General features: G+C 44.4%; 2 protein-coding genes across 2 annotated transcripts in view; one reads left to right on the top strand and one right to left on the bottom strand.

The window, feature by feature from the left end:
- The window catches only part of HCFC2 (host cell factor C2), a 54,196-nt gene extending 53,714 nt beyond the window's left edge, over nt 1-482 (bottom strand). The window contains exon 1 of the mRNA XM_010853461.1: nt 327-482. Within this exon, the coding sequence (XP_010851763.1) occupies nt 327-482 (156 nt within the window). The remainder of the gene's footprint in view (nt 1-326) is intronic.
- A 4,446-nt stretch (nt 483-4,928) lies between these two features.
- The window catches only part of GLT8D2 (glycosyltransferase 8 domain containing 2), a 42,423-nt gene continuing 34,797 nt past the window's right edge, over nt 4,929-12,554 (top strand). The window contains exon 1 of the mRNA XM_010853417.1: nt 4,929-5,206. The gene's annotated coding sequence lies outside the window, so the exon portion shown is untranslated. The remainder of the gene's footprint in view (nt 5,207-12,554) is intronic.

The following is a 12,554-nucleotide window of genomic DNA, read 5'->3' on the forward strand; positions in this document are numbered from 1 at the left end:
CTGGTTGGATCTCCTTGCAGTCCAAGGGACTCTCAAGAGCCTTCTCCAGCACCACAGTTCAAAAGCATCAATTCTTCAGTGCTCAGCCTTCTTTATGGTCCAACTCTCACATCCGTATACTCTTGCTCTGTCCTTCTTAATTATCATGTTCAGGACCACTGAATCACGCAATGGCAGGTCACAGATATTTCCCATTTGCTTGTTTGGATCTATACTCCTCTTTAACTTGCTCAGTGCCCTGAGATTGACCTAGATGTATTGCATCACGTCAACTCTCCAGGTCTCTGGTGTCCAGTTGGGTTTGGCCAATGGAAGTCACTACCCACAGAAAATTGTAAGGTTGGGGTAATGAACCTCCTCATCCCTTTCTTGGGGTGAACAGAGGCAGCTCCTCTCAGGCAGCCCTTCCCCGTAGCTGTTTTCTCTTGGTCCTGGTAACCACTCCCTTCTCGTGCCCACAGAACTGGAAATGCTCCCTGCATCGCTAACCCCAGGCTACAGCCTTGACTCTTAACTATGTTTCCTAACACCGACTACACCTTTTCAAATAGTGCCTGTTTTCCAAGTCTCCACCATCAGCCCATTGGAGTGAGCCGTGTGTGTCCTGTTGGGACCCTGACTGATTCAACATGGTGGTCTCTGCACATACCCAGCAGGGCCATAGGCAGCAGCACAGGGTGGTCCTTTCAGCCACAGGGTGTTGAGATGGCTACTCCACCTCCAGGCTCCAAGGTTGGATTTCAGACAGGAGGAAAGGGCAAAAGGCACCAAACGGCTCTTTGCCAGGAAAACAGTAGCTTTCCAGGAAGTCCCAGACAGCCAACTTCAGCTCACATGCTGCTCTGGCCGAAGGACCTTGGAGGAGGTATGAGTACTTTTCACTGGACAATCGCCACTTCAAATGAGTGTTTCTATCAGTTGGCCAAAAAGTTCCTTCAGTTTTTAAGTAAAAATGAAAGACACATTTTTCATTTTCCCCAAGAACTTTATTGAACAACATATTCTGTGTAGGTTTGTTCCACTCCCGTCTGCCATTTTCAGGCAAGTTCATAATTCTATCTTCCCAAAACTTTTTATATTTGAAGGGAAGAAGCCGAGAGGTTACTAAGTAATACCAGGCTATCAATGTTGGCAACAGCGTATAACAAATGTGGACTTTAAAACAAAGTCACCACTAACTCACTGTTACAATGTCTTTCTTTTGTTCATACTTTGAAGTGTCTTCCTGCAACAACACTAATAATAGCTTACATCCTAACCCTAGCCCTTAGTGCTTTACATGCCTGATGTTTTTTAACCCTCACAAGAAGCTTCTTCATCTTAGAGATGAGGAAACTGAAAGTGGGCTTTTCAGGAATGTGTAAATATAACGCCTGAGTTGACACCTAGATTTCTGTCAGTCTCCAGAGCCCAGGCTGGTAACCACTGCACTTCTCAGGGTGCTCCTATATCCTGCATCTCTTTCTATTCTTATTTCTTCCACAGAGGAGAATCTATGCATCCAGTGTGGAAATCCAGGTCATAGATAATAAGCCTCTTGCATCCTCAGAACATGGCCCAGCAGAAATAAAGGAGAATCTGCAGTTGGAGGCAGTAAGGGATCAGGGAGAAAGTGTACCAAGAACAATGATAGAGAGATTTGGCTCCATATGGAAGTTAGTATGATCAACAAGCAGGGTCTATGAACCAACATGATCATTATTCTGTTTCTGAGTCCCCTTCTTGGGTGCTTTGTTCTCATACTCTCTGAACCTCCTTATTCACCACCTCTTCCACTGGGTCAGGCATTTTGCTAAGTGGATGAGAGATAGGAAGGAGAGAAAAACCCAGCCTTTGGAGAAAACTGGACTGGGCAGGTGTGGAGCTTGGAGCTTCTGAAATGGCAGTGGCCAGCCCTGAGCCAGGAAATGTTGGTATTTTGTTCATGTAGTTGCAGTGAGGGTTGGAGCAAGAGTACTTAGCACACAGTACCCCAAGCTATCACCCAGAACCTTCTGGATTCCTGCAGGTGATCAATATATAAAATGTATCTTTGCTGCAACCTAAGATAAATATCTTACAATCACAGCTGTTAGCTGAAACATTGAGGAGAGTTGTGGTTTAAAACAGGTTCCTGGAAGTAAAGAGAGAAGAGGACTAGCATGAAGTCGAGTCTGCTCCAAAGAAAGGTGGCACACTTGCTGGTGATGTAAAGGCTCTTTGTTGTTTACTTACTAACTCCTGTCTGACTCTTTTGCAGCCTCATGGACTGTAGCCCACCAGGCTCCTCAGTCCATGGAATTTTCCAGGCAAGAATACTAGAGCAGATTGCCATTTTCTACTCCAGGGGATCTTCCCAACCCAGGGATCGAACCCGGGTCCTGTGTTTCCTGCACTGGCAGGCAGATTCTTACTGCTGAGCCACCAGGGAGGCCCTAGGATAGGGTAGACAAGAGAATGACACAGGGCTGCCAGTCATTCTCTACAGTGCTTCTGAAGGATGACCTTGTTGGCTTTTTTTTTTTTTGGCCATGCCATGCTGCCTTCAGGATCTTAGTTCCCTGGGCCTTTGGTGGTGAAGATGCTGAGTCCCAACCTCTGGACTGCCTGGTAATTCACTTGAAGGATGACCAAGTGAGGAAATAATTATGCATACAATTTAACCCCAGAGTTGCTGCCCCAAATCCTAGTATTTGAAACACTTCTCAAGTAAGAAACAGTTGCAAAGCACTGAACAGAAATTCCAGTTCCTGCTTCATTACTATATTGCTGTGGGAACTTGGACTTTAACTTGCTCAAAGGCTCAGCTTGCTCATTTGCAGACTGGGGCAAAAAACATCTGTTCAACTTACCTAACAAGAATGTTATACAGATAAAACAAAATAGAAGATATCAAAATGCTTTGTTAATGTTCAAAGTTCTATACAAATAGATCTGGTCTAGATACTCTGACTCTGCAAGTTCGAGTCTGAAACCAGCCCACACTAAATCCTTCAGAGCCACAGTGTTCATTACAGTAGCCTCTAGCAACACTGGCTATGAGAACTTAAAATGTGACTAGTGCCACTGAGGAACTGAATTTTAAATTGTACCTAGTCTTAATCAATTTCAGTTGAAAAACTGATTCATGATCCAGTGACTGGAAAAGTTTGAAGTGTGTTTGGAGCAACCTGAGCCTGCAAATCTGTTTTTTAAATCATAAATTTTATAAAATCTAAATACATATCAGTTGTTTCTGATGAAATTTAGTGTTGGAATTGAGACATGCTGCAAATGTAAAAGACACACCAGATTTTAAAGGCTTCATACAAAACAAAAAGTGTGAAATGTCTTGTTAATAAGTTTTCTGCCAATGAAATGTTGAAATAGTATTTTTAATATATTGAGTTAAATAAAATTTATCATTAAAATTAATTTGACCTCTTTGTGTTTTTCTTTTTTGTGAAGGATTTTTGTGAAGGATGCTTTATTTTTAAATTGGAGGATAACTGCATTACAATGTTATGTTAGTTTCTGCTTTGCAACAGTGTGAATCAGCTGTATGTACACATAGATCCCCTCCCTCTTAGACCTCCCTTCCACTCCCCCATCACGTGCCACCCCTCTGGGTCATCATAGAGCACCAGGCTGAGCTCCCTGTGCTGTGCACACAGCAGCTTCCCTCCAGCTAGCTATCTTACATATGGTAGTGTATATGCATCAGTGCTGTTCTCTCAATTCGTCCCACCTTTCCCTTCGCCCATTATGTCCACAAGTCCGTTCTCTGCATCGGCATCTCTGTTCCTGCACTGCAAATAGGTCCATCAGTACTATTTTTCTAGACTCCACATATATGCGTTATTATACAATATTTGTTTTTCTCTGACTTACTTCACTATCCTTTTTTAAACTAAGAGCTTTTATTTTTTAATTATTGGAAGATCACGGCTTTACAATATTGTGTTAGTTTCTGCTGCACATCAACATGAATCAGCCATAGGTATACATATGTCCCCTCCCTCCTGAACCTCCTTCCCACCTCCCATCCTATCCCACCCCTCTAGGTTGTCAGAGTACCAGGTTTGAGCTCCCTGTTTAATACAGCAATTCCCTTTGGCCATCTTTTGTACATATGGTAATGTGTATTTTTCGTTCTTACTCTTTCGGTTTGTCCCTCCTCCACCTTCCCCCACTGTATTAACGCACATATATGGAATCTAGAAAGATAGCACTGATGAACCTATTTGCAGGACAGCAGTGGAGACGCCAACACAGAGAAGAGACTTGTGGACACAATATTTTTCTTAAAGTGACTATTGGAAAATTTTAAATGGCAATGTGGCTTGCATTATATTTCTGTTGGGCAATATCATTTTAGATGGAGGCAGTGAGCAGAGGCAGACTCATTTCCTTGTAGGAACTACGGAGAGAAGCCACTGCTGAATACATTCCATGATCCCAGGCAAAGTGCTGGCACGGTTTCCTGGGTTTCTGAGAATAAATGGCAGGAACACAGAACAGCACATAACTGGGTGGGGCTGATGCACTGCCTGATTCCTTTCCATGTTCAGGCACAAAACACACCATCTAGAAACTTTCTGTCACTATCATTGCCTTGGCAGAGGATACCACAGTTGTTATCTTGGTGTTGACTTGGACACGAATGCATTCTAATGACAAGGGCATTTCAGGTGAAGCTAGTGGCCATGAAGACAGTCTTAAAATTGGTATGCACTTAACTTCTTCACTTTCGCCCTCTCAACATGTACCTGAGCCCCAATGTGTGGTGGAAATTCACCCTCCAAGCATTTGCTTTTTTCCGGTTTTGAATCTTTACCTCCAGAGCAGCCTTGTTTTCAAAATGATTTGCGGGCTGCCGGAGGAGGCTGCAAAAGGAAGTCTGGCCTGTCGGAGCCAGCCAGCCAAGCACATCTGGAAGTGGTTTCAGAGGCCTCCTCACTCGGCCAGCACAGCGCCTGGATTCCCAGCTGCTTGGAGCAGGGGTGGAAGAAACCCGACCCGCTCCAAAGTCGACGCAAGCAAGGGAGGTACAGTGGGGGAGCAGGACTCTCTTGGAAACGGAATATTGGCCTCGAGGCTCTCCAGCCTTTTGAGATTTCCAATGGGATTTTAGAAGCAGCTGAAGCACCATGAAGGGCAGTACCCTGGGGCCAGCTACGATTTGAACGCTCTGCCCTGCAGCTCTTTGGACGGAGGAACCCAGAATCCTGATCTCACCGCTCACCAGGTAAACAGAAATTTACAACAGGGTGACAGCCTGTCTATTTCACTCTGGCCTGCTGGCAGCTGTCCTTCATTTTGCTGTAGACGCAAGAAAGTAGATCTGAGGTGGACTGTCCCATGCAAACCACCTTCAGGCGCCCCCAGCTGATGTTTGTAGCATGCCAGCGGAATCTGCTTCATTTTTTTGCCATTGCCGCAAATCCAAAATAGTGTGCAAGTTTTTCACATCCTGCATTGCTTTTCCAGACCTGGATTTATCTCCATCTCCCTACCCGCCAAAGAGTGTTGATTTACTGTTTTCCTCATATTTTCAGTGTGGAAATCATCGGTTAGCTAGGACTTGATAAACGCTAGCATTTAAGACAGGTATGTTTCTGAGCCACAAAAGATTTAACTGAGTTATGAATCTTGTTTTCGGAATCCGTCCTAGGAAGCTGTTCTGAGGGCTCCAAGCACCGCCCCACTTCCCCCGCAAAGAACTAGCAATCATATGAAATCTAAATAAGGCTTATTGTAAATACAGTAGTCATAGTGTTCAGGCTGAAAAATGCTTTTTAATGTTCAAAAAATGTCCTCTTATGTTCACTTTATGAGCAAGAATAATACATTAGCTAAGCCTGATAAAAACTGATAAGTAACTTATGACATAATTTAAGAAGGGATACTTAATATAAGAGGAAAAGGAAAAGAAGAAAATGTGATATCCAAACATCTGAATGTGCTGTGGAAAAGGCAGTCCCTAGCTGTTTGGCCCTGTGCAGCCAAATTTCCCAAGCGACATTGGTTTGTTTCTTTTCCTCCGAATGTTTTGGTTTTGCATCCATACACGGAATGCTTTTGCATGCTGCATGATGGAATTCTGGGTCTCTATCTAACTCAGAGCTGTGCAGGGCAGTGGTGAGAACATGGGCTCTGGGGTCTGACTCACAGAGATGAGTCTTTGCACTGCCACTTAGAAGCTTTGACTCTGGGTGACTCTTCTTATTTGTAAAATAGGAATTAAGGGACATCATATGTGTGAATGTGTTGTGTGCTCAGTCTCTCAGTTGTGTCTGACTCTTTGTGGTCCCACACACTGTCCATGTTCCTCTGTTTGTAGAATTTTCCAGGCAAGAATATATTCCAGGGATTCCCCGACCCAGGGATTGAACCCATGTCTCCAGAGTCTCCTGCACTGGCAGTCGCTCAGTCATGTCTGACTCTTTGCGACTTCATGGACTGTAGCCCGCCAGGCTACTCTGTCCATGGGATTCTCCAGGCAAGAATACTGCAGTTGGTAGTCATTCCCTTCTCTAGGGGATCTTCCCAACCCAGGCATCAAATCCAGGTCTCCTGCATTGCAGGCAGATTCTTTACCAGCTGAGCCATCAGGGAAGCACCAAGGCTTTGCCAAGTGACAAGTGACTACCACTTTTACTTTACTGTGTCTGGAAGGGCATAATGCAGGATCAGCAGAGTACTGAGCCCTCAGGGAGGGAGGGAAGCTTCTCTAGTGGTGCATCTCTAGTGATGATGATGCTGGGGGTGGGGAAAGTGACCACACATCCTGCACTGGGCCATAGCCCCACTTTGGATACACGGTTCCCCCTAATAGCCCAGTCACCAGACGTTCCTCACATCCACCCAAGTTGTCTCTCCAGGGCCCGACGTTCTTCCCTCTCTTCAAACACCTCTCCTTCTTTTTTCCACTCTGCCTGTCTTTAGTTCTCCTGCCTCTTCCCTTGATGAGAGAAAGATGTGCTCACCAAGCCACAGCCTTCACCATTTCATTCCTAGTTCCCAGGGAGCTTGATTCTAAAGACTTCTTTTATTTCAGCATCTGCCAAAGAATGTTCCAAAGAAGATAGTCCCATGAGGAAAATATGTTCTGTGAGCCATATCCTCCTCTCAGCACGCTCAAGTCATGATGGCATTCTAAAAGTCCTAAAAGTTCCACAGAAATCTGCTTCTTTGTTTAACACTGCAGGTCCCAGTTGATGCCGAGCCATTTTATCACATCACATAGCTTAACATGTTATTACTCTGCAATATACTATTTTTTTAATTTAATTTTTATTTTTGGGCCATGCCACATGGCATGTGGGATCTTAGTTCCTTGACCAGGTATTGAACTTGTGCCCCCTGCAATGGACACTTGGAGCGTTAACCCCTGGACTTCCAGGGAAGCTTTGCAATATCTTCTTCTGCCCACACCTGTTTTTATCTTGGTTCCTCTTATGGATGTCCTACTTGCTACCTCTCCTGGCGAACACCCAAGATGATTGGTCATACGTAACATATTGATATGTACAAAGTCTGGCCTAAGGTGGGCAGCAGGAATCAGCAAACGTTCGTTGCAAAGGGCCATATAAGGGGCTTTGCAGGCCAGGTGGTCTCCATCATGATGGCTCTGTTCTGTGGAAGTAGTGTGGAATTGGCCATGGAAAAAACTTCAAACATCAACATCAAAGAAAAAGCCTGGCTATGTTCCCACAAAACATTATTTAGAAAAAAACAAACAGTGATGGCCAGGATCTGGCTGTAGTTTGTCAACACCTGATCTAAGGCCATGTTGTAAAAGAATGCTTGAATCCAATGCAGGAGAAAGCAGGATGGGTCCTCTGCAAAATGAAGACTTCCCTATCCTGTGTATTTTGGTGGATCTGGAGTAAGACCTTCATGCTCCGGCAAAACATAAAAGGGCCAGAGGTGTTTTGTTGAAGGTCAAATTCCTGAGTCCTGGTTTTGTCCTTTTTCTTCTCTTCAAGTGAACCCATGCTCCTGTCCTGTTGATGATTCTGTAGCCTGCCTGGTTTAAGCTGAAGTGCCCTACTGACTGTGTTTTATGCACCTATGAACTCCAGAGTCGAGTCTTATAGAATTCTGTAAAATCACAGATCTTCTTGGCAGTTCTCTTAACCTCTCTGAGATTCAGTTTCCTGGGATAAACTAGGAAGAATAACCTTATAGGGTTGTTGTGGGAATCAAATTAATTTACATGCAAAGGTCTTAGAACAATGTTTGGTTCATGGAAATTACTATGTAAATAATTATCTTTGTAGTGCATTATTTCATCTAATCTGCAAAACAGTCCCATTTCACAGATCGGGTTTTGTAAATTGCCCAAGATTACACAGTAAGAAATGAGGCAGAACCAGGATTCAAAGTCACAAAGCCTGTGTTGTTTCCACTCAGGTATATGCTCTGCTGGATTTAAGTCATTCAAAAGTACATTTTAGGAGCCCTCACTTTTATCTTCCTTTTGATTCCCAGATCCTTTCCCATTACTCTTTACCTGAACCCATGGCAGACATTATTAATCAATCACAGTGCTCTCTTTCTCTTTCTTTCTTCCTTCTTTTCTCTCTCTCTCTTTCTTTCTTTTACTGAGTCTGGTGATGGCTTTAGACGCCATCTCCATTTATCAATTCTGAAAGCTCCTACCAACTGATTAGAGTTGGCATGTAAAATAAAACTTATGGGCTCTGATTTTTGGAATACTTTTCTGGAGTCCTTCCCAGTTTTGCCTTTTCTTCCAAGGCAGAGCTAATCCCCTTAGCAACTGCCAGGTCTCAAAACATTCTTTCCAGATTTGGCCGCAGCCCCAAAGTCTGGCATCTGGTAAACAACTCCCCATGCAAGATCCTCCTTGCCACCATTCAGGGCCTTTCCTAAGGATTCCCTCTTTCCAACACTGACTGTGAGGTGACACCCCAGCTGCCTCTTTCTTGCCATCCTGTAGTCAGGCCTATGGGCTCTGAATGTTCAAGGCTTGACTGTTACTATAGAGAAACCACAACACAGAAGTCACTCAGCCTAGGAGAGCTTACAGAGGTGCAGAGGATACAGTTCTGGGCATCCTTGTTGTGAAGGTAAGAGAAAGGCCAAGAATAAAAGCAGAGGGCTTGGGTCTTCTTCCTGGCCTTTCTCTTATTTTTCTTAGGTGTGATAATGGTGTTGTGATTATACAGGAGGATGTCCTTGTCCTTAAGAGATGCATGATGAAGTATTTAGGGCTGAAGATGTGTGTGTGTGTGTGTGTGTGTGTGTGTAAGGAGGGAGGCGGGAAGTGGGGAGAAAGAGAGAAAGGAAAGATGGCAACATGTTACCAATTGGTGAATTTGGTGTAGGGTATATCAAAATTCATTCTTTCAGCTTTTTGTAGACTTGAAATGTTTCAAGTGATAAAGAAAAGGAAAATCAAACAAAAAATAAGGATACTAAAGCTGAGTGTATGTTTCCAATTAATTTGATATAATTATTAAACAATAAAGATAGTCACTGTGACAGCTGTACCAGTGATAGATTGGGGAAGGGGAGGGAGCAGAGATTCCAGATGTAGAAAGTCTAGGCGGGAAGTTCCTGCAGAGTTAATGAGTGAGATGAGGCAGGAGAGAAAGGAGAGGGGTTAAGAAACATGAGGTGAAGCTGTCAGAATCAGAGGTTGGTTGGATAAGGGATTGGGAGGAAGCAGAGGAGGATGCCCAGAGAACACCAAAGGAGCTTCTGTGGGGCAGCTGCTGATTTCAGGTGAGAACAGATGATGTTTGATGTTCTTGTGCAGCTTCCTGGAGGAGAGGGCCACTTGCTTATCCCTCCCTCTAGGAGGAAATATTTTTGAGAGTTTATATCTCTGGTCACTTGTACTGGGCATATGGCAATGAACAAAAACAGACAAAATACCCTACATCTATGGAACTTGTAGCCTATCGTTGGATGTTGGTGGTTTAGTTGCTAAGTTGGTGTCCAACTTTTGTGACCCCATGGACTATAGCCTGCCAGGCTCCTCTGTCCACTCAATTCTACAGGCAAGAATACTGGAGTGGGTTGCCATTTCCTTCTCCAGGGGATCTTTCTGACCCAGGAATCAAACTCAGATCTCCTGCATTGCAGGCAGATTCTTTATCAACTGAGCTATGAGGGAATCCCCTGCTGTTGGCAGCAGACAGACAATAAGCCAGTGAAAAATGGGCAGCATGTTGGATGGTGGTCATTGCTGAGAAGAATATAGACTTCCCTGGCAGGCCAGTGGTTAAGACTCTGTGCTCCCAATGCAGGGGGCATTCAATCCCTGATTGGGGAAATAAGAAGTTATACATGTATTGCTGGGGTTAGGGAGTTTTTGCCTGAGTCTGAGCAAAGTGAAGAAGTGGGCCATGTGGATATCTGGGAGGAGTGTTCTGGGTGAAGGGAACATCATTCCAGGTGCCAGGAGTGTAAGGGGCTCTGAGGCAGAAGAGTGTCTGGCAAGGAGGGCAGTGTGATCGGGTGAGATCTTATAGGACACTGTATGGACTTCAGCTTCTACTCTAAGAGAAATAGAGAGGCCTCGGAGAATTCTGAACAGAAATCTAATATAAAAAATAATCAATTGAAGGGGGACAAAGACCGTATCATCTTGTCAAAGGATAATGTTGATCAGGCCAGGGCGAAGACAGTACAGGTGATGATGCTGATCAGGCCAGGGTGAAGGCAGTACAGGTGGTGAAGATTCTGGATGTATTTTGAAGGTGGAACTGACAGGCTTTGTTGTCAATCCATCTGTAGGGAAGGAGAAACAGAGGAGTCAGGGACAAAACCAAGCTTATTTTCATGAGCAATTATAAGAATGGAGTTGGGAAAGATGATGGTGGGGAAACATCAGGAGCTAAGATTTCGACATGAGGATGCCTCCAAGTGGAGATGCCCAGAGACACTTGGCTTTAGGAGTCTGGAGTCCACATGAGAGAAATGGGCTGCAGGCAGTAATTTGGGAGTAATTAGCATGTAAATGGTATCTCAAGCCAGGAGGGGCTTCCCAGGTGTGAGGTGGTAAGGAATCCACCTGCCAATGCAGGAGACGTAGGAGACGCAGTTTCAATTCCTGGGTTGGGAAGATCCTCTGGAGAAGGAAATGGCAACCCACTCCAGTATTCTTGCCTGGGGAATCCCTTGGACAGAGGAGCCTGGTGAGCTTACAGTCCACAGGGTTGCAAAGACTCGGACAAAACTGAGCTACTGAGCATGCATGCATTCAATCCAGGAAACAGGGTGAGACTGCCTAAGGCAAGAGTTTAGAGAGAGAAGAAATAAAAAATTGAGTCTTGAGTTGTTCTACCATTTAGAAGTTCTGGAGATGAGGGAATAGCCGAAGAATCTGAGAATGAGTGATCACACAGTGGGTGGGAAAGCAGGCAAGTGTGGGGTTCCATAGGCTACACACAGGATGTGTGTAGAGTGGGAGAGAGCTGGCAGGTGGTCTGCACGGCCATGCAACGGGTCCTCTTCCACGTAGGAATGAGTCTTGTGATGCATTGCCTTGCTGGCAGGGGCCATATTAGCTCAGAAGAGCTCTCTCAGCCTCTGCCCCAGTTTCTCTTGGCCCCAGATCTCTGCTTCTTACTCTGTGTCTTCTTAAGGTATCCTGCAGCCATTCCCTCTAGCTCTCGTCCCTGATCTCTCCCATTGTTCTTCTACCCCTTTACACTTCTGCTCCCTCTGCCAAATCCACACCATCAGCTCCTCTCTGAAAGATGCAAACATCTCTTGGGCACCTACTTAATTAGAACGCTTTGGCCTGCAAGTATTGGAAACACCACTTTACAGCAGCTTAAATGGAATGTGCCACCGTCAGAGATGAGATGAAATTGTAAAGAGAGGGAGAAAGATGCCAATCAGGCGTACTGAATCTCTATAACAATCTCATATTCTTTTAAAAAAGTAAACAAAAGAAGTTTTTTCTTGGAAACCTTCTCAAGAACTCCTCTCAGCCTTGCATTTCAAAATCACCTTAGAAGTTTTCCTATAAGAATTTGTTTCAGGAATTCCCTTCCTTGGCTCACCACTGCTGTGCCTTGCAGTTAGATGTGCCATATCAGGTTTCTGAAGCCTCTTATTTTATCTCAAACAGAGTTTAGAGTTGACAACATGCTGGACAGGAAAAGATACCACCCTTTTCAGATGTATGACCTCAGTAGTTAGAGTAACCGAGCACTCAGGGGAAAGTGGACCAACTTCCCTGGGAGCTGTGAATTTCATCAACACACATTGACATCTGTTACCTGGAGCCCACCTACCCTGCCTCTGGGGTAGCCAAAATAGCTCTTCTAGAGTCCTGTGGTTAAAGAGCATCAGCTTTGAAGTCAGAAAGCCCTAATTTCAAATCCCTGTCACACCATTTATATACTAGCTGCGTGATTTTGAGCAAGTCACTCTCTCTAAGTCACAGTTTCCTCGTTTGAAAAATGGAATTAGTGATATATCCATCTGAGTTTATTCATAAGAATTAAAAAAGATAATAATGTACCTAAATGGTCAACATAGATCTGGGTGCAAATTAAGCTCTGTAAATGGTACCTGTTATTATCATCTGGCCCCTGCAAGCTTCTCTCTAA

The sequence above is a fragment of the Bison bison genome, unplaced genomic scaffold, assembly GCF_000754665.1.
Source record: "Bison bison bison isolate TAMUID 2011002044 unplaced genomic scaffold, Bison_UMD1.0 scf7180017864327, whole genome shotgun sequence".
Classification (NCBI taxonomy): domain Eukaryota; kingdom Metazoa; phylum Chordata; class Mammalia; order Artiodactyla; family Bovidae; genus Bison; species Bison bison.